This window comes from Macrotis lagotis, chromosome 2 (assembly GCF_037893015.1).
Source record: "Macrotis lagotis isolate mMagLag1 chromosome 2, bilby.v1.9.chrom.fasta, whole genome shotgun sequence".
NCBI lineage: Eukaryota > Metazoa > Chordata > Mammalia > Peramelemorphia > Peramelidae > Macrotis > Macrotis lagotis.
In genome coordinates this window covers 306,979,720-306,999,736 of record NC_133659.1, presented here as the reverse complement: position 1 = coordinate 306,999,736, position 20,017 = coordinate 306,979,720, and the positions used below count along the sequence as shown (strand labels likewise).

Genomic DNA, 20,017 nt, shown 5'->3' with positions numbered 1-20,017 from the left:
GTCCCGATGAGAGCCCCTCATCTGAAATCCTTAGCCCCACCCTCTCTTGCTCATCTGAACTTTTGCTGCAGCACCTCTTCTGCCTTCCTCCTCTTTCTTGATGCCTTCGGGCTTTTCACAGTTTCTTTCCTTTTTTTTTTTTGCTTTTAATCCTCAGTTTCTCTAAACAATGTGTTTCCTCAGTGTGGCCCTTACATCTAGGAGGGGCTCCTGTGTCTACAGAAATGCTCACTGGCCCCGTTGGTACTCCTTCTCATTGTGGGCTCATATGTTGAGTCATCTAGACTTTTTATGACTCCGTGTCATTTGTTTTCCACCTTGACCACCATTGAAAAAGGTCTCCCAGACCTCCTTGCGACCAAAGCCATCTGCCTTTTCTGAAAATTCATCTTCATTGCTCAGTCACAACATTCTTCTAAAAACTCTTCCTTCTCTTGGGTTCTATGACAAAATCCTTATGGAGTTTGCTAGAGCAGTTCCCCAGGAGAGTTATTAGCAGAAAGGCCAAGGATTGAGTGTCTCAATACTTGGGGGCGGGGGAGATAAGTATGGAGAGCAGGAAGAATTCATTTGTTCATACAACAGATATTAAGCAGCTACCATGTTAGGTAAGCCCAAGTGTTCAACTCTTAGAACACACAACCAGAAACAGAGGAGCATGCCTAAGATGCAGTCTGGTCTCCCTCTTAGAAGAAAAAGTCAAGGGGTTTAAGGAATGCATTTCTGTTCTCTATATCATCATGGTTATCAAGAATTAGGCATCTTTGGGAGGGATAGGGGGAAATGGTAGAAGGGTGTCAGTGTCAACAGAAGAAAAACAAGCAAGGGGAAATTATGACCTATGTCAGGAGGTTGGTGTGTCACACACAGAAGGAAGGAAGGGCCACAGAGCATTTGTTGCTAATGAGCAAATTATGAGATTTTTCCTGAATCCCAGGAAGCCAGATGCTCTGGAGCAACAGCAGCTGCTGCTTCTACTCTAGTGAGCTGGGTCCACAGGTGCCACCAGGTAATTATCAGAATCCTGGTACAGAGGATACAAAGGCAGCTTTTTACCCAAGCCAATAAAATTAAGAGAGGCCATTCACTGCTTTCCCAGGGTGTGGATCTTATACATGCCAAAGAACCTCTCTACACTAAAGATTCCAGATCCTTGAATAAAAACACTGGAGACCTTGGGGAAACAGAGAATATTAGCATAACTGCTGTTAATTGAATGACCTCTATTTGGAAGAAGGAGGCAGCTTTAGGAAGTAGATGACTGCTATAGACAGATGTTAGCTGAGAATGGGGTTTGGGTTTCTGGGATAGAGGTTCTTCTGTATTGGTGTCATAGACTCTTGGCAAACTGATGAAGCCCATGGAGGTCTGCTCATAACTGTGTTTTAATGCAAAAAGAATTTTTAAATGCAATAGGATTACAAAGGCAATCAATTGTCAACATACAATTATCAAATATCTATCTATATATATGTATATATCTGCAGAGCATATACACACAGATACACATATGTGTGTGTAAACATACCTACATTCATGCCTATGAAAACAAGTTCATGTTTCCCAAGGCAAGATTCCTTGGTCTAAAGAATAGGAATGATGGGTCCATGAGCAGATATAGAATGTACCTTATAAGGATCAGTAAGAATGTATTAGTCTGGAGTCTTGCAATTAATTGTGAGGAAATCCAGGAAGCAAAGGGGCAAATCAGAGAGGTGGAAATTTGAGTGAAAATATGAGAGGAATGGATGAGGTGTGGAAAGTGTCCCAAGACTAGTGTGTTAGTTTATATAGGTAAGAAAATGAAATTTAGTGGCTCTAAGTATAAAATTTGACACTGTGTTCAAAATATGAACTTTACAAGTACAAAATGTGACTGGCTTTACCCAAGAATTTGTAGAATGAGTCAATAGTGATATATTGTCACCAAGAAAATGAATGCAATCTGGCCCCTATAGAGGTTTGGAGCAAGGAGGTCATTGTCCTGCTATCCTCTGCCCTGGTCAGCTCACATTTAGAGCAGCACAAACAGCTCTGGGCTCATTCTAGGAAGGACACTGACAATTGGAGACTCTTAGGGGATGATCAGGATGGTAAAAGGCACTTGAGATCAGCCAGAGGAACTCAGGAAATTTAAGCTGGAAAGGAGAGATTTAGAAGAAACATGAGAACCAACTTCAGCTATTTCCAGGGCCGTCATGTCAAGAGGGATTAAACTTTTTCTTTCTTGGTCTCAGAATTGATGAATAGAAGTTGCAGGGTAGAAAATTTAAGGGCAAACTTACTAATCAATAGAACTCCCCAGAGTAGGGGAGGGGCTGCCTCAGGAAAGAGAGTGGGGCTCCCCCTCAATGGAGGGTGAATTATGGGTGTGAGTCTTAGTCTAGCACACTTGACTAAAGGGTGCCATATCCTCTGTCATCCCTTCCAGGCCAGTTTCTGTAATTCTGGGTATGAAGGGAGTGAGTTTCTTCAGTTAGCTTTGATTAAATCATATGCCTCCAGAGGTCAGGTCCATTATTTAGCTCTCCTTTTGCATAAAAATGAGGAAGAGGAGAAAGGATCAGACTCTTAATATATCAATCTAATGGTACTCTCTAGAGCACACAGAAACAGAGTACTCGAGTCTGTGCCCTCCAGATCCTTTCACTCATCTAGGTGTCTCTTACTCTCTGTAGCACGGGTGAGTGGCTTCTCCTGATTCCCACCCTGAGTAAAAGAGACTGCAGGCTTATGCAGTGTGGACTCTATTAACTGGCATCATTAGTACATTATCCCCAAAGATTCTCTATTGGACATTTGGCAGGATTGCTTATAGTTTTCTTTAGATTAGATGTTATTTTGATCACCTTGCTAGCTAAATGCCTTCTAAATTTGTCCTTTATATGAGTTTAAAGTTTATAAAGTTTAAATTTGGAAACCTTTTAGTACATATCTCAATACTTATACATTATAAATAAATGATTTTAGTTTTTAAAAGTTAATAACTAGTGATAATAGCTCGCATTTATATGACACCAAAGGTTCACAAAGTACTTTACAAATAGGAATTCATTTTGTCCTCACAAAAGGTGCTATTATTAATTATCCCCATTTCCCAAATGAGAAAACTGAGGCTGAGAGGTCCCATGACTTGCTCAGGATCATGCAGCTAATGAGGGTCTGAAGCTAGATTTGATCTCAGGACTTTCTGGCTCTAGGTCCAAAGCTCGCTGTACTGCTCCATCTAGTCAATATGTCAATAAACATTTATTAAGCACCTTCTCTCTGCTAGGAGAAGAGAGTCCCCACTCCCAAGGTACTCACAGGCTTATAGAGGAGACAACATGTCAGAGACTACATTCAGACAACCAATATACATACATACATATATATATATATATATATATATATATATATATATATATATATATATATGGGAAAATGAAAATAATCACTAGAATAAGAGAGATTGGAAAAGGATTTCCATAGAAGGTCGAATTTTAGTTGGGACTCGTAGAAAGCCAGGAGGTAATAATGAAGATGAAATACATTGCAGGCATAGGTGATAGCCACAGGAAGCCCCAGGAGTCAGGAGGTGGAGTGACTTGGTTGTGGGAAAAGCAGGGGGAGGGAGGGGACGGATAATGCCATTGGATCAAAGAGTTCATGTTGGGGTTGTAAAGTGTAGGAAGACTGGAAATCCTGGAGGCCCAGTTAATGAAGGGCATGGAACGTTGACTTTACTGTTTGATTATGGAGGAGATGGGGAGCTACTGGATTTTGGGGGGGGGGGAGTAACATAATGGCTTCAGGAACATCACTTGGATAGTTGAGTGGAGGATGATCTGGAATAAGGAGAGATTGGAGACAGACAGACTCCCCTCCACCCCCTCACCCTAACAGCAAATATTGCAGAAAGCCAGGAGTTGAGGCGATAAAGGCTTCTGCCAGGTGGTAATAATGTCAGGGGAGAGAAGGGTGCATATTTGAGAGATGTTGTAAAGTTAAAAATGGCAAACAACATTGGATATAGAAATAAGAGGATGAGTCAAGAATGATACCTAAGCTGCAGATCTGGGGGACTGGCAGAATGGTAGGGATTCTGGATAGGATAGTTAGGAAGCAGGAAGGGTCCATTGGGGGAAAACAATGAATTCAATTTGGGAAATGTCGAGTTTAAGGTATCTATGGGAGATTTGAGATGTCTACTAAACCGCTGGAGATACAAGACGGGAAGTCAGCAGAGAGCCTAGGGATAGATAAGTCGATTTGAGACTCATCAGCCTAGATAGAGTTATTGAATCCATGGGAGTTAATGAGATCATCAAGTGAAGGAGAGGGCCCCAGGATAAAAACCTGAGGGAGCCCCAGAGTTGGTGGGCCTGACCTGGAGGGGGATCCAGCAGGAGGGGGAGCAGGAGTGGTCAGAAGAGGAGAGCCAGGAGAGAGCAGTGTCGTGAAAACCTGGGGAGAAGAGAGAACTGAATGGGGATGTCAGGAAGAGTGAGGACTGAGAAAGAGCCGTTGGCTTTGGTGATTAAGAGATGACTGGCAGTAGGCTGGAGAGACTTGAGAGGGAGAGAAAAGGGGCACCTATTGAAGGGGGCCTCAAGGAGCTCTGCCTCAACAGGGAGGATGCTAATGGGGGCAGGAAGATCAATTTGGGGGGATTCTGAGAGTGAGAGGCATGGGCATGTTTTGTAGGCTGTAGGGAAACAGTCAGTAGACCAGGAGAGATTGAAGATAAGGGAGGGAGGGGAATGGGAGAGGGGCGAAGAGCCACAGAAAACAGGATGAAGAATGAGCTGATCACTTATGCCTGGAGAAGAATTGACCTTGGCAAGGAGAAGGGCTCCCTCTTCCTGTGACACTGGGAATGTGAAAAGCATTGTGCTGAATATACATGCTTATCCAGTCCTAGCCATCCATTTTACAGATGAGGAAACTGAGGCAGGAGGTCATGACTTGCCTGAGACGGCATAGCAACAGAGACAGACCTAGAGAAAGACTTCCTGACCCCCATTTAAGTGTGAGAGGAGCGAAGAAAAGGGAGGGCCTGGACCACCCCATCTCTGGGGGGTTAGGGCCTTTGGTGTTCTTCTGTTTCCCAGTCAGACTGGGTCATTCTAGTCCATGATCCACCCTGTCTCAGCTGGGCACCTTTCTTAGTTTCCCCCTGAGTTAACAGGATCAGACTGGGGAGTGAAGTCTGACTTGAACTGAGCCTCCTCCTTGAGCCTCCTCCCATTTCCTTACTCCCATCTGGTTCCTCATGATAGTATAGTCATTCATTCATTCATCCATGTACCAAACATTTATCAAGTCTTTAACTATGTATGAGACACCACATGTGCTAGGCTTTAGAAGCACAAAGACAAAGGCAAAAAACATTGCTGTCAGGGACTCCACTTGGATCCATGATATAATATGAGAGGAAGAGAGCTCTGACAAACAGGAGGATGGGAAGATTTTCTGGGGGAAGTGGTACCTGAGCTGGGTCTTGAAGAAAATCAAGGATGCTGAGAGATGGGGGTCCAGAGGGAGTGTGCTCTGGGTTATTCGGGCTAACCCACATGGTTCCAAGGTATGGGAGTAGGAGATTTACTGGGAACAAATGACACATCAACCACTTGGTCTGCAGTGTAGAGTTTATAAAATACTGTGGAAAAGGTCTGAAAAGAGGATAAAGCCAGACTCTAAAGGTTTTTCAGAAATTATGTTGAACACTTTGCATTTTTTGTTCAAGAGGTCCATAGGGAACCATGGAAAGTTCTTGAAAAGGCAGTAACCAGACCTCTGCTGGTATAGAGAAATATTTTCTTGTTTTGTTTGGTAAATCTTATTTATTAATATTGTTTGAACCAAGTTTTATGCAGCTGGCTAGACATAGTCTAACCTAAAAGCTAGATTCAAATAATAAGTTTTTTCAAATAGGAATTGAATATTTCCCTACAATATTTTAAAACTTTTTTATAATTATTAATGCAATTTATATGTAAAATCTTAATCAAATTTTGAAAACTTATTAATAAAATATGCTTATTACTTAAATATTATATTAAGTATTATAAATATTACTAAAATATACTTTACTACATTACTATTACTAAATATTACTAAAATATATATGGGTTATATATCTCATCAGATATATTTGGAAGCTAGTGATAGAAAGATAGATAGGTAAAAAGATAGATAAATCTATGTTCTAATTCTTAGAAAACATATATATATATATATGTTTACCATTTGACTAAAATTTCAGACTTTTACATTTTTATCTTTTTTAAAACAATATTTATTATTGCCTACATTCCCTCCCTCCTTACAACCAACCAGATTTCATTACCAAGTTTTACTAAGACTAATGATAACCTATGATCTTGCTGACTCAGGTAAAAAGCCAAGAAAGGGCCTGAGGTGAAGGATGTTGGATCATGGTCCAGGATGAACCAGTCCAATGGAGAAACAGAAAACTATCCAAAGCCTCTGACTCCCAGGGGTGGGGGAGTCCAGGCTCTCTCTACCTTCTTTATTCCCTTGTACCAACTTGGGGTTCCTGCTGGTGTCCTCAGAAAACTGGCTGCTCGATACCTCAGTTTACCTCTCCGTAAAAGTCTGCCCAAGCCTGCGTCAGTGGATGTGGCAGCGTAGCTTAAAGTATGAGATCTTGGCATCCCTTGCGTGTGAAAAGCTGCTGAAGCAAAAGGCATCTGAGCCTCCATCTGCCTGTTTCTTTCTTGGGCTTTTCTTAAAATAAAGTGGAGACGTTAAATTGGGGGAAAAGAGCACCCCTTCTTTGCATGCTGCACATCGAAGTGAGTGAGTGAGTGAGTGACAGCCCAAAGGGCCCTTCTGAGCACAGCTGGATTTGATTTTTCAAAGGTATTGAAGTGATGCCCCCACCAAACCCTGAAGGTGATGGTGATGATGCTAACAATTACAACATTAATAGCATTCACAATTTGATCCTCACAGTGTCCCTGGGAGGTAGGTATGTTATTATCCCCATTTGACAGATATGGAAATGGAGATCGAGGTTTAGTTGACCTGCTCAGGATCACATGGCTACAGGTCTTCCTGATGAAGCCTCCCCTGTACCACCTAGTCTATTAAAAGAAAAAGTCCTGAAAGGATCTAAAGACAGTCAAACTAGAGATTATTGATATTTATTTGAGATTAGTTGTAATCCAACTCTGGTAGTTTTGGGGTTTTTTTATTTTTGGTGGAGGGAGAGAAGGAAGGAGCATTGTTGGCCTTTGGGTCTGTGCTTTCGGCCAGGGCTCCAAGCCACTCAGTTCTACAGTCTTGCAGCATGTTTTGGTAGAAAGTAACTTCTGGGAACTTGGATACACTATTGGGTGGGATTTATGACTTTTGAGAAATTTGAAACTTAGTGTGTTTTCTGAATTAGAGCTTCATGACAGAGTTGAATGACTAAGAATGAGGGATGCAGAGGAAAGGGACTTGGATATTATTGACTTATCGGATGAGCTTTCTGGCAGTAACCCCAAAATCTCTTAACACATTTAGTTGCTTATTTGCTGGCAGGTTGGCTGACATTTTACTGTGTGTTTTCTTTGAGGCTCATTTGGAATTTACATAACAATCATCATCTTTGGGCTGGATATCAATTTGGCCTCTTTGAAGGCCCTGTCACCCTCCTGGAATTGTGTCTTTGGTTTGGGGCTGATGATTCCCAGCTAAACCAGCCACCACCCGACTGGAGCAGAAAGAATCTCACTTCTAAATGGGCATAGGCCTCAGCAGAAGTATAGGACTGCTTTGTAAACTGCAGAAAGGAGACCACCTGAGCACATCTGGTACATGTGGGAAGTGTTTGGTGACGTTGCCTTGAGAAGTAGAAATGGGCAGGTTTCAGAGTCTGTCTCCCTGTACCAAAACTCTTGGCCTCACCATCCTGCTTCCAGAAATGAAAGGACACCATCAACCAACTTTCCCTCTGTCCTCCTTGGTGCTGGCCACCAGATCCAGATCTCAAGTGTGAGATGGGAGAGAGTGTAGGCAATACCCAACAGCCCCCAGAGCTCTCTTCACCCTGTTCCTCAGCCTTTCCTCCTCCAGAGACGTTCATCAGGGACAACCACAGAAGCAAAGCTCTTGGAGGGGACCTCAAAGTCCATAGAGCCCAAACTGAGATGCAGAGAGGGGAAGGGACGTTCCCAGGGTCTCCCAGGCTGTCACTGGTGGAGGGGGCCACTTTACCAGACCAGAGTTGAGGCCCGGTGGGTTTGTTCTAGAGGACAGTGGGTCTTGCAGGAGCCAGAGTTACAGATGACTTTAGAGAGAGATTTAGACTCATTAAGATTCTTAAGAATTCATTGAAAAATTGTGCTTTGGGGATTTGCAATTGCCAAACTAGATCTATTAAATCCATATTGTTGCTCAGAAAATTAGCATGCTAACGAGGGAAACAGCCTAACTAAATAAGCCTGTGATGCTGCTCTATGTCTAAAGGGAGGGATTTGAGTGTTCATCTCCATCTGTTTAGACGTCGATCGTAAAGTTACCATTCTTTTCCTTTTAGCTTAGGGTCCTGCTCTGGGATCTGGTTTGATTCTCCAGTGATCATAAAATCCAACGTGGTTCTAAATTTCTTAGTGGTTATTACTTTTGTACTTAGTTACAGGACTGAACAATGTGAATTCTTAGTGTTCCTAGAGATTAACTAGAAATGTTGCTTCCGATTCCTCTCTCTAAAAAGGACGATGAAAATATTATTTTTCCCAAATCCAGAGATTGAACATTGTATTGGCACACATAGTAGGAGTAACTCTGATGTATACAACTCTATGAAACATCAGTTAATTTGTCATAGTTGGGATGCAGATTTTTTTCCAAAGCGACTTCTCAGGAGTTAGATATTTGTCCTTGTAGAATTGATTCTGTCTCGGTGGGTGAATGATTCCAGATGGGCACTAGATGGCAGCAGATAAAAGAGAATAAAGCACCTGCTCCGGTCCCTGAACTCCGGGAGCAAGCTTGGCCTCCTTTCGTCTCAGCTCTTTTTCTCCCTTCTCCCAAGTTGCTTGGCTGGAACAAGCCTGGATGTGCATCTCCTTCAGGGAAGTCACGAAGGAACCTCTTTCCTTGATGGCAGAATTGCAGGAGGTTGGAGTTGCCCCGTCCCTCCTAGTCCCCAACCTAGAGACCAGTCATCCGCAAGGTCAGGCCTGGTCAGCACCCATTATGATGAATAACTGTGATCTGTCGATAGGGCCAGGTGTCCAAGAGGAGGGGAAGTGTGCCATCTCCTCTGCACTGGGGGGGGGCACTGACTTTATAAGAAGATGCTGGGGCGGCTAGGTGGCACAGTGGATAGAGCACCCACCCTAGTGTTGGGAGGACCTGAGTTCAAATCCGGCCTCAGACACTTAAGCTGTGTGGCCTTGGGCAAGCCACTTAACCCCACTGCCTTGCAAAAAAAAGATGCTTATAGAATCATGGGTACAGTTCCCTAGCAACCAAGCCTCTTTCAAAGGAGCCCTTTTTTTAATCTACCATGCATTTATTAAGATTATAATAAGTACACAGCACATATCTTGATGGACCTGTGAACTCATCAGTGTGCAAGGGCTCCAGCCCATCCATGCCGTCTTGTCCTTTATGACTGGTCCTCCTGTCTCCCATAGATTCTTCTCTCCAGGGTCACCCAGTGGGCTGAGGACCTTCTGCCTCCCTCAACTTTTCATGAACACCAAGGGTGTTCTTAGGCTGTCCATCATTTCATCCCTAGTGCCCTATGTCAGTGGCCCAGTACCATGGGGGGGAGGGGAGGAATGACATCCATGACCTCCAGGGTCCATCCCAAGCCTAGAGAGAACTATGACCCTGTGACCCCTAAATCCAATGCATTTTCCACCTTGCCTTCTATCACTTAATAGAGTTTTATTAGAGACCAATGACATTATCTTCCCAAAAATGATCAGGCACCCATGCAGCATGATGAAAATGCCATTCATCCAGGGGCCTTTCTTTTCCTCCAAATCATATTTATACCAGATGAGGATACTGAGCCACCCCACCCCCTTAACGCCTGCCCTCTGTTCTATCCATTTTGGCCATCATCACAGGGTTTCCAGTTCAGCTCCTCAACTTCAACCCAGTGCAAACATAGAGAATGAATGATGAAGATGGAAAAAAGGAGATGTCAACAGACGGGGAGAAATGGGAAATGCTAAGTAGGCCTAGCCCCCTCTGATCTCACTACCCCCAACTCTCTGCCCTAGAGAGTTGTCCTGGGATCTCAGGTGTCCAGCTGGAAGGAACCTTGGAGACCCCTCATTCTATAGATGAAGAAACAGACCTAGAAAAGTGACTTCCTCCAGGTCACTCAGGTTGTAGATGGATAAAACTGGGGTGAGGAATGTGTGAATGTGTGCCTTTGCCCTTCCCTCCCCCTTCCCAGTAAAATCAACAGGGTATGATTTAGAGTTCAATTGCTGCTGTTGTTTTGGAGAAATAAATGCACACTCAAATACCCAAATCTAAAAACTGTTGACAAATTTTAATCTTTTTTTTTTCATGAAGGAAAACCTTGGAATGTCATACATTTTAAAATGTAGTCTCTTCTTCCAGAAAATACTAATATTAAACTTCTTTTACATGCAGATTAATCCCCGGCTTGAAGTGGTAAATTTACAGACTTCTGACCCTCTTGTCATGGACATTCTTTCTTCTGAACCTTCGAATTTAACAGTAAGTTTACTATGGAGTGTATGTGAAAACCCTGGTTTAAAAGAAATAAATGAGTTTCCATTTTGTGAAGGTGAATAACAGGTGGGCCTCATCATCCCACAACATTTTAGAAAAGGAGAAATTTTATCTTAGGAAAGCTTATTTTTAATGGCCACAAGAGGGAGGCCTGATAGCTAAATGATGTTTGCCAAAGACTGCCTTTTTAACCCTGAAGCTTTGGTCCTTGGTCTCATCATCTTTAGCCTTATTAAGGTACCCCTGAGATGGTTGACCAAGAGCGCCCACCTGCCAGATGGCTTCCTTTGTGAGTCACCATCTCCCCAAGCTTCCAGCCAGTCCCTGGGGCCACCCTTCCTCTGTGGTCTCAGGTCAGTGTCATGAGCTTTGGTGAAGTGCCCTTGCCAACCTGCCCAGAACCCTAGGCCCCAAATGGTCCACTTCTTCCCGGATGATGATTTATTTGTTTTGTCAATCTCTTGGGTTTTAAATGCATTTCATTCTCACAGGGAAAAAAATCCTGATTAGACCAGGCTCCTTTGTCTTTGCTAATGTAAAGCAGGCTCAGTTGATTGGTGTCAGCTATGATCAGACACCTAGAAGGTCTGAGCGCATGTGGCTGGAGGGCTCAGTAGTTAGCTCACACTGATAGAGAACACTGTGGTTTAGACTAAATACTTTCCCTTCTCCAACCCTTTGGAGGAGGTGGTACAGGCACCCAAAAGATAAGGAAACAAGGACTCAGAAAGGTTGAGAGACTTGCCCAGAGACACACAGGAGGTTAGAGCTCATGCTCAAAGTCTGTGTCGTCACCCAAGGGCACATTGCTGGCATGAATTAGATTGGGAGTTCCTTGAGGCAGGAAAAAGGTATAGCCTTTCTTGGGTCCCCAGTACTCATCAGAGAGTCTAATATGTACAGAATTGATGAATAATCAATGTTGATTGAGGAGATGTATCATTATCATCATTATCAGAGTAATTCTGCCCTTCCTATTAATTCTAATGAGGTGCCTCTCCAGGAGCCCCTCTATAGCACTTGTTTGGTAGATGGGTGCAGGTAGGAGGCCATCCCCTCCCCTACACACACACACACATACCCCACATGGTCTTTAGACATTAAAAAACAAACAAATCAATAGAAAATTCACCTGGCCTAGAGGATGCACAGAGATAATCAAAAGCCCTTGGTCCAGAAACTGAGATGTGCTTTAAGACAGAGTTTTTCAATAGTCAAATATAATAACAGCTAAAAAAATCTAGATGGACCAAAGACAGTTGTCTTTTATCACCTACATGGGACAGAGATCTGGCTTTGCTGGGGGCAACCAAGTGGCTGAATCCCCCAGAACTGTATAAGCTCCTTTTTAGGCTTATCTTTGTATACTCTGTGTCTTATTTATGAGAGAGACAGAGATAGAAATAGGGGACAGGTAGGGGGAGGCAGAAGGGAGTGAGGGGACAGAAGGGAGAGAGAACACATTAATCAGTCATCCATCTGGGTGCAAGACCACTATGCTAAGCTAACCAGACAGTCCCTACCCCCAAGAAATATAGCTTCTAACCAAAGAAGACAGCACATGGAGGGATGCAGAGCAATGCAGAGCAATTGGAGGTAGTGGGCTGCTTCTAGACTCCACTAGGGATCACCCAGAGCCGGGGGAGCTTGCAGGGGAGGCCCATAGGCCCTACACAAAAGCTTGTTGAGTTGAAATGATTCCTTCACTAAGCTGGGGTGGGTAGGAGCAGCTTTCTCTCTAGATGTCCTTAAAAAATGTGCCCTCCATTGATATGGCCTTTTATGACAACAAAATATTTTGTAGCCATCATCTCCTGATCCTCAGGACAATGTTGTGAGGCACTGAGAATCATCGTTTCCATTTTCAGAGAATTTAAATGACTTGTCTGAATTTACAGTGACAGGGAAAGGATTCCCAGCTAATCCTTCTTTTCCCTCTACTGCCAGACTGCTCCTCATAGGGCAAAGTCCAGATGGCCTGGACTGGTGCTTCCTGGAGCAAAGGTACAAATGTGCTGCCCAGTGAAAAATGGTGAAAATCACTGGGGTGTGTGTGGAGGGTGAAATATTTGGCAGGAAAGTCTCAACAGGGCTCATATTGTTTGGTCAATCTCAGGTTCAAAAAAATTGTCTAGCAATTGGTCTTAGAGCAGCCTAGATCATACGTTCATAATTAAGACTTATATGGGTGAATTATGTACCGCAATCTTATAAATAGCTGTTTGCCATTAGGAAACAAGTAAAGAATGCTGATTCGTTTATTTGATGACTTTCTCTCCCTGGAGGTATGGAACCTCATTTAAAAATAATTTAGGTCCCTGTAAAGTTTCAGTATTTGTTTTCTAAGCTGCTTAACTTTAAACATTCAGCATATACATGAATTCTTTAAGTATATCATGGGACATTGGTTTGAAAAATTAAATGAAATTACTTGAAACTAGTAGGCCATCCATTACTCTCTCTTAATCAGTACTTTAAAATTTATCTTTATTTCTCTAAAGAGCAGCTTTCCCTTTCTCCTTCCTCCAACAAACCATTTCCCACCCCCCACCCCCATAATTGTAAAGGGAAGTTATTTATGCTTTCGCATAAGGCATGTCGGGTTAAATCTTTTTTAGTGTTATGTTTGCATGTGACTGTAACTTAATTATACAGGGAAATGTAGGAGGTCAAAAGGGGCAGTGTTTATGTGACTTTTTGTAGTGGAAAGGGTTTCCTGAGAAATATAGCTCATCAGAGTAGGATTTTTAAAAGGATTTATGTCAAATCTTAATTGGTTAGACTTCTTTGTAGGATAAGATCATGTCTGTCTCTTCTTTGTTACAGTGGGTTAAGAAATAGTTTTCCTGAATTTCCTCTTTGATCACCTTATTTGATGTTACTTCCTGGCTTGTCTCAGACTAAACTAGTTGACTCCAATTTTTCTGTCCTTAAGTATACCCATATGTCATTTTAAAAAGAAAGTAGAAATATAGAGCTTGGTATCTCCATACATCTCCGTGAAGAAGAGGAAAACCTGGCATTAAAGGGATTTTACCTAACCTGTAGCTCTGATCATGTCACTGTCTCCAATCGTCCTTATCCCTATCTGACCTCTGGAACAGTGGCTCCAGAAGAGAAAGTGAGGCTGGCCCCCCACTTGCATCCAGTTCATTTGAATGTCATGGCATCACCTCCTTACTGTCACGGTCCTCTTCCAGAACAGAGGACAAACAACAATCAACAGCAATGACTCCCTTTTGCCTCCAGAATATAATAGAAAACCCTTCCCAGCCTGGTCAGCCTCATCCTGCCTGTCAAGTCTCATGTTTTTTTCTCTTCCTACACTCTAGGCTCCTTGCTGTTCTCACATACAACACTCCATCCATCTCCTGTGCCTTGGCCCAGCTGTCCCCCTTGTCTGGAATGCACATACTCTTTATCTCTGCCTCTTAAAATTCTTTTTTTTTTTATCATAACTAAACTCAACAGACTTTCTCCATCCCACCGGCTGCTGGTACCTCCCCTGTCCTACTGCCTTTAAAAAAAAAAAATGTATTTATATAGGGATGTGTTAACCACTTCCATTAGAATGTCAGCTCCTTGAGGGCAGTGGCATTCTCATTTTCTTATTTACATTCTTGGCACTTCACATAGTGATAGCTCATAGGATAAAGGGGCGTGTGTGTGTGTGTGTGTATGTGTGTGTGTGTGTGTCTGTGTCTGTGTTTATGTGTGTCTATATGTATGATGTGTGTGTGTCTGTGTGTTTGTGTTTATTTTGTTGTTTAGTTTTTTAATGAGGATTGACTGATGGACCCGGGAATGTTTAGCCTAGAGAAAAGGCTAAGGAAGAATTTGATGTGTTTTTTAGTCGTGTCTGATTCCTCTTGACCCCATTTTGAGTTTTCTTGGCAATGATATTGAAGGGGTTTGCCGCTTCTTTCTCCAACTTATTTTTATGGATAAAAAAAAAAACTCGGGGCAAACAGGTTAAGTGACTTGCCAAGATCACACAGCTTGTAAATGCCTGAGGCCCACTTGAACTCAGGGTGATGAGGGTTCTTGACTCCAGTCCTGATGCTCTATGCCCTATGGAGCCACTTGAGCTTAATATGATGATGATGATGATGATGAAGTTTGTCCTTCATTCTCATGACATCAGGGAAGTGATACCATGACAAACAACATGAATTGGATTGGGGGGGGGGGTTAAGTCCCCAGCCTCACTTTCTCCTACAGAACCAGCTGGGTCCAGTGGCCAGATATGGATCAGGATGACTGGAGATGGCCCTGGATGAGAGGCAAGCAGGGTTAAGTGACTTGCCCAGGATCACAGAGCTAGTAAGTGTCAAGTGTCTGAGACTGGATTTGAACTCAAGGCCTAAGGCAGTGTTCTACCTGTCTTTGTGTCAGAGGCCAGAACTGGAAAGACTTTGGATAGTATCCAATTCATCTCATATATGAAGTAGTGGGAAAGGGACAGTATGATAGCATGAAAAGAGCCTTGGATTTGGAGTCAAAGGACTCAAGTTCAAATCCTGCCCCATCTCTTAATAGCTGTGGAAGAAGAATATAGATTGGCCAATAACCTCTTTGGTTATCAGTTTCCTTATCTGTCAGTTGAGCGCACTGGACTAGAAGAAACCTTGGTTTCCTTCCAACTCCAAATTCATGATTCTCTTAACTAGCGTTGCCCTTCAAAAGGAAAAGCATCCCCCCAAAACTTATCTTAGAATCCAGCTACTGACTTCCGTGTCGCAGGACAGCGCAGATACCTGCTGGCCAGCAATATTCTCTCCAAGCATCTGACCTCTTCTGAAGATTTCCAAAGGTCATGTGATCTACCTACTTGAATGACAACCTGTCCCTGGGAAACTCAAACACCTTCAAAAATGATTATTTACTTTTCTCCTTATTTAATTTAAAAAATTTTAAATAGTAAATTTTTTCATTCTAATTTTAGCAAGAATGGGTATCTTGTCATTTTCATTGAGGATGTGATAGTTTCTGGATGGAAAGAGGAAATTCTTTTACTCATCCACCTGGGTCATCTAACCCATCTCTACTTCGGAAGTTATCAAAGCTTAAGACTTCTGAGATACTCTATATTCCAGAAGTGTTCTCTTCTGGGCAATGTGTACTTTCTCTAACCTCTATCATTCTGAACTCAATGATAATAGAATTTGGGGTCCAGAAAAAATATTTTTTTTAAGTTTTTGCAAGGCAAATGGGGTTAAGTGGCTTGCCCAACGCCACATGGCTAGGTCATTATTAAGTGTCTGAGACCAGATTTGAACCCAGGTACTCCTGACTCCAGGGCCAGTGCTTTATCCACTGCTCCACCTAGCCGCCCCAGAAAAAATATTTTTAACACACTAGCTTTTTGCCTACCATGACCCAGTGTTGCCTCATTAGATTATAAACCCCTTGAGGTCAGGGGCTGTCCTTTACCTTTTTTGTATTCCCAGCACTTAGCACCTAGTAGCATCTTCATAAGTGTTTATTGATTGATTGATTGATGCTTAGAAACCAGGACAAGCATAGCATCCGGGTATCAATCAGAAGATAGTCAAAAAGCACCTAGCCACTCTGGATGAACTCAGATCCACCTGGTCAAGATGAACCTCATGGCTAGAGACTGGAAAAATCAGTGGGGTGATTACTGAGTCCCCATGGGAATGTTTGAAAGAAGGCACAAATAGGAGAAGGACCAAGGGCCTGGAGAAAGACACACAAGGGGTCTTGATTTTCAAAACACCAAGAGAACCATCTGCAAATGTTGAACCAGTGATCTGAGATGATTAATAATATCTACAAAAGGAATCTAGCATGTCTTCCTCAAGAACAGGTCTTTTTTCTGTCTTTTTTTTTTAGACAGAGTTATAAGGATGAATGAATCCAACCAGATTTCAGTAAAGTACTTAATGAAATGTCTCACACCATTCTTAAGGAAAAGAGGGAGAAATGTGGACCAGAGGGTAGCACAATTAGATGGATTCCAGAAGATCATTCCTTGATTGGTGTACTCTTGGCCTTCAACATTTCCAGTAGAGTTCCCTGGCGTCTGTGCTTGACGCTGGTCTAGTAGCATTTTTGATCAGTGGTCCTGATATGGGCCAGGTAGGATCATTGACATACTGTGAGACAGTCAGGATCCCCAAGCCTAAGAGTGTCAGTCTAGTCAGATGGAGTAGAGAAGGAGAAATGTTAAGCCCTAACCTGGAGTTCAGACTGTCCTGTGGGAGAGGTGGCCCCAAAAGGCAGTACCAGGAGCCATGGATGGAGACAGCAAAGAGGTAAATGTAGGATTGTTAAAGAAATTCCTTAAGGGGAGGAGGGCCGAGGAGGGAGAGGGCAGAGTCTTCTTGATATAGGTTGGACTGAATGGCTGCTGAAGTGGTTCCACTTAAGATCTGTGCTTGTCTTTGGAACTTCTCTACCTTGAATCCCACCAGGAGTACCAGGTGCTTCTCATCTCAGGTTGAGCCCTATCTTCCCCATCCTCCACTTGTCCAGTTACCAGTTTTTAAAATTCAAGTTAAGGTTAGAGTGTAAGATTTTTATCAGTAGCTTTTAAATGCCATCCTTCTATGATCAATCCATTATCCCCACTTGTTTTGATCCTAATTCCAATACCCCACCTGTTCACACTCCATCCTTCTTCATTTCTTGACATCTTCAAATTATGTAAGCATGTCATCCATACCTTGATACAAGTCATTGATAAACAGCATTGAACTGAACAGGGCCAAGGACTAGACTTGACGTAAGTTAGGGAAATTGATGATAAAGAATGTAGACAGAAAATTACTTATTACTCATCTGACTGTAGTTTTGTACTTTTTATGAAGTTACTCTTAAGTGAGGAAATGGGATGAACCAGCCATCCCACTGATATTCTTTGAATTCCCGAATCATTATCCTGACCCTATACCCAAAGAATGAACTACTGATGACCAGCACTGGTTCTGGTATTTATTTCTTTGGTCTCACAGCTTCAAAGTCATGAAATCAAAGCGAGGCTACAACATTGAACCTACTGCTAATATAGTTTGTATAATGTGACATCTTTCATTAAAATAAAATGAGGTAATTTTGATTTGATTAATGCTGCTTTTCTAGCTTAAATCCAAATTATTTTCTTTCTCATTTTGATCATTAAAATCCCTAGGGGTCATAAATGATATAACTATTCATTTTCCTTTATCTGCCAAAGGTAATGCCAGATCTTCAGTAACAAGTTTTTTTATTAATACTAAGGAAAATTATATTTGTGTGATTTTGATATAGCTATGGAGGAGAATTATACATATTGAAATTTGGGATATTTTTTTCAGAGAACTATATTATATCCTATGCAGCACTGCCTCTCTGCATATATCTTATGATAAGTAAAAAAATGATTATTTTAAGACAAATAATTGTTTTAAGCTAGAGACTTTAAATTTTAACTTTTAAATCTTGGATCTCATATCAGTTTTATCAATCATTGATCAGATATTTGAAGACCACTGACATGACATCAATGTCTTTGAGGAATTTTTTTTGAAATAAATATGTCAAAAGTGTAATAATAGTTCTTTGTGACAGTATAAGAGATGGCAAAGCAGTGACCTTTTAGCCAGTAATTGCCAAATGATTGAGAGAAGGAAAAAAAGATCTCTGTATCTCAAGAGTGGATGGCAGGGCAGCTGGGTGGTGTAGTGGATAGAGCACCAGTCCTGGAGTCAGGAGGACCTGAGTTCAAATCTGACCTCAGACACTTAATAATTACCTAGCTGTGTGACCTTGGGCAATCAACCCCACTGCCTTACATAAATAAAATTTGAAAAAAAAAAACAAAAAGAGTGGATGGCATGAAGGATTAGCTCTGGTCTGGAATGTTTCAAAGAGTCAGATAAAGGCACCAAAGGAAGGTTATGGGGGGAAGTTGTGGCCCACAATATAACTGCATTGATAAATGCTAGAGATAAATCACTGTAGAAGTAAACATGTTATACTTGATTGCCCCAATGCCTAAGCTAAGGGGGTTTCTGGGCTCTTCTGAGAGAGGGGAGCATGTGCTTGAGAGCAGTTCTGTGGGAGCCCCTTTGGGTGGAGCGCTGCTTGGTTCCTTTTGGGGTAGTTGTATTCATTTATTTTTCTGGCCAACGTACTTAAATCATGGCAGCAGGCAGCATTTGGCCCAGTTGGGGACTCTCAAAGAAGGGAAATAGAAGATTGTTCTCCTCTTTGAGAATGCAAAAGAAAGTGCAGATGTCCCCTGGTTTCAAAAGACTTGTAGCTTTTTCCCTCTTACTTGGAAAAGCCTTTGTTTAAAACCATTCTCTTCACCATTGGCTATAGTCTAGATTTTCATCTATCAGGAACATGCCGCTGGTTCCATTTCTAGAAAGGTGTGCCTTTGCCCCATTGTCGGGAGGGAAGAAGACTTTCTGAGGCTGTGTGCTGAAAAATATTAATTTATTGACAAAATAGATGTGTAGACAAAGCAAACTTACAAATACAAAGAGGATATTTCAGTGGCTGTTGTGGCTGTTGTGGCAACAGGATATCCTGGTTACTAGACAACATTGCATAACTAGTCCTGAGCTATTCCAGTTCTCCACTGCTTATGTAAGCAGAGATTTGGAAAGAGTTACTTGAAAGAACATAGTGTATACAAACTTAAATGTCCCAAAATTAAAATTTATAATCTTGAAAATAAAAATAAAATGGTATTTATTGTCCCCAGATGCCTTCAGCTTCCTTTTCTCATGCATTAAAGTCAATAAGAACCCATATTCACACCCCCAGCAGTTTTCATAATTGTGATGTTTCCCCTGCATTTTAGGTAGATTCAGAATTTGGGTTCTGTTGTATTACATTTTGTTTAAATTGTCACAAATATATTTATAAGCTGCCCATTACTTTGTTGTTTATGTGACTAATGAAGGCAGTGGGAAGAATGCCAAACAGAAGTATTCAAATTCAGGATCTGAGTCTGCATCCTTGCTCTGACCTTCTCTACCTATGTGACCACCTCTCTGGACCTCAGTTTTCTTTAGGTTTGAACCATAAAATTCAATGGTCCCTTCTGGCTCTAGGTCTGTGCAGGAAAGGTTTGAAGTATGAAAGCAGTCTTTTATTTTTATTATTGCTTTGCTATTCAGTTTTTTATTTTATTTATATTATTTTACATTGTTCCTTTACAGTATTGGTTAAGTAGAATATACAGTTTTCTCTTAACCAGCCTCACTGTGAAGTATTTGAAAGGAACTAAACATAAAAGAATACTGAATCTTGGAGCAATAGAGTTTATAGTGAGTAAAATTAAAAA

General features: G+C 41.8%; 1 protein-coding gene across 2 annotated transcripts in view; it reads left to right on the top strand.

Annotated features, from left to right (window-relative positions):
* Positions 1–20,017, top strand: part of POC1B (POC1 centriolar protein B) — a 95,105-nt gene that overhangs the window by 41,771 nt on the left and 33,317 nt on the right. For both annotated transcript variants that reach the window (XR_012476239.1, XM_074226559.1), the window contains exon 10: positions 10,615–10,701. Coding sequence is in view for 1 of the 2 variants with exons in the window: in XM_074226559.1 (XP_074082660.1) it covers positions 10,615–10,701 (87 nt within the window). In the remaining variant the exon portion in view is untranslated. The remainder of the gene's footprint in view (positions 1–10,614; positions 10,702–20,017) is intronic.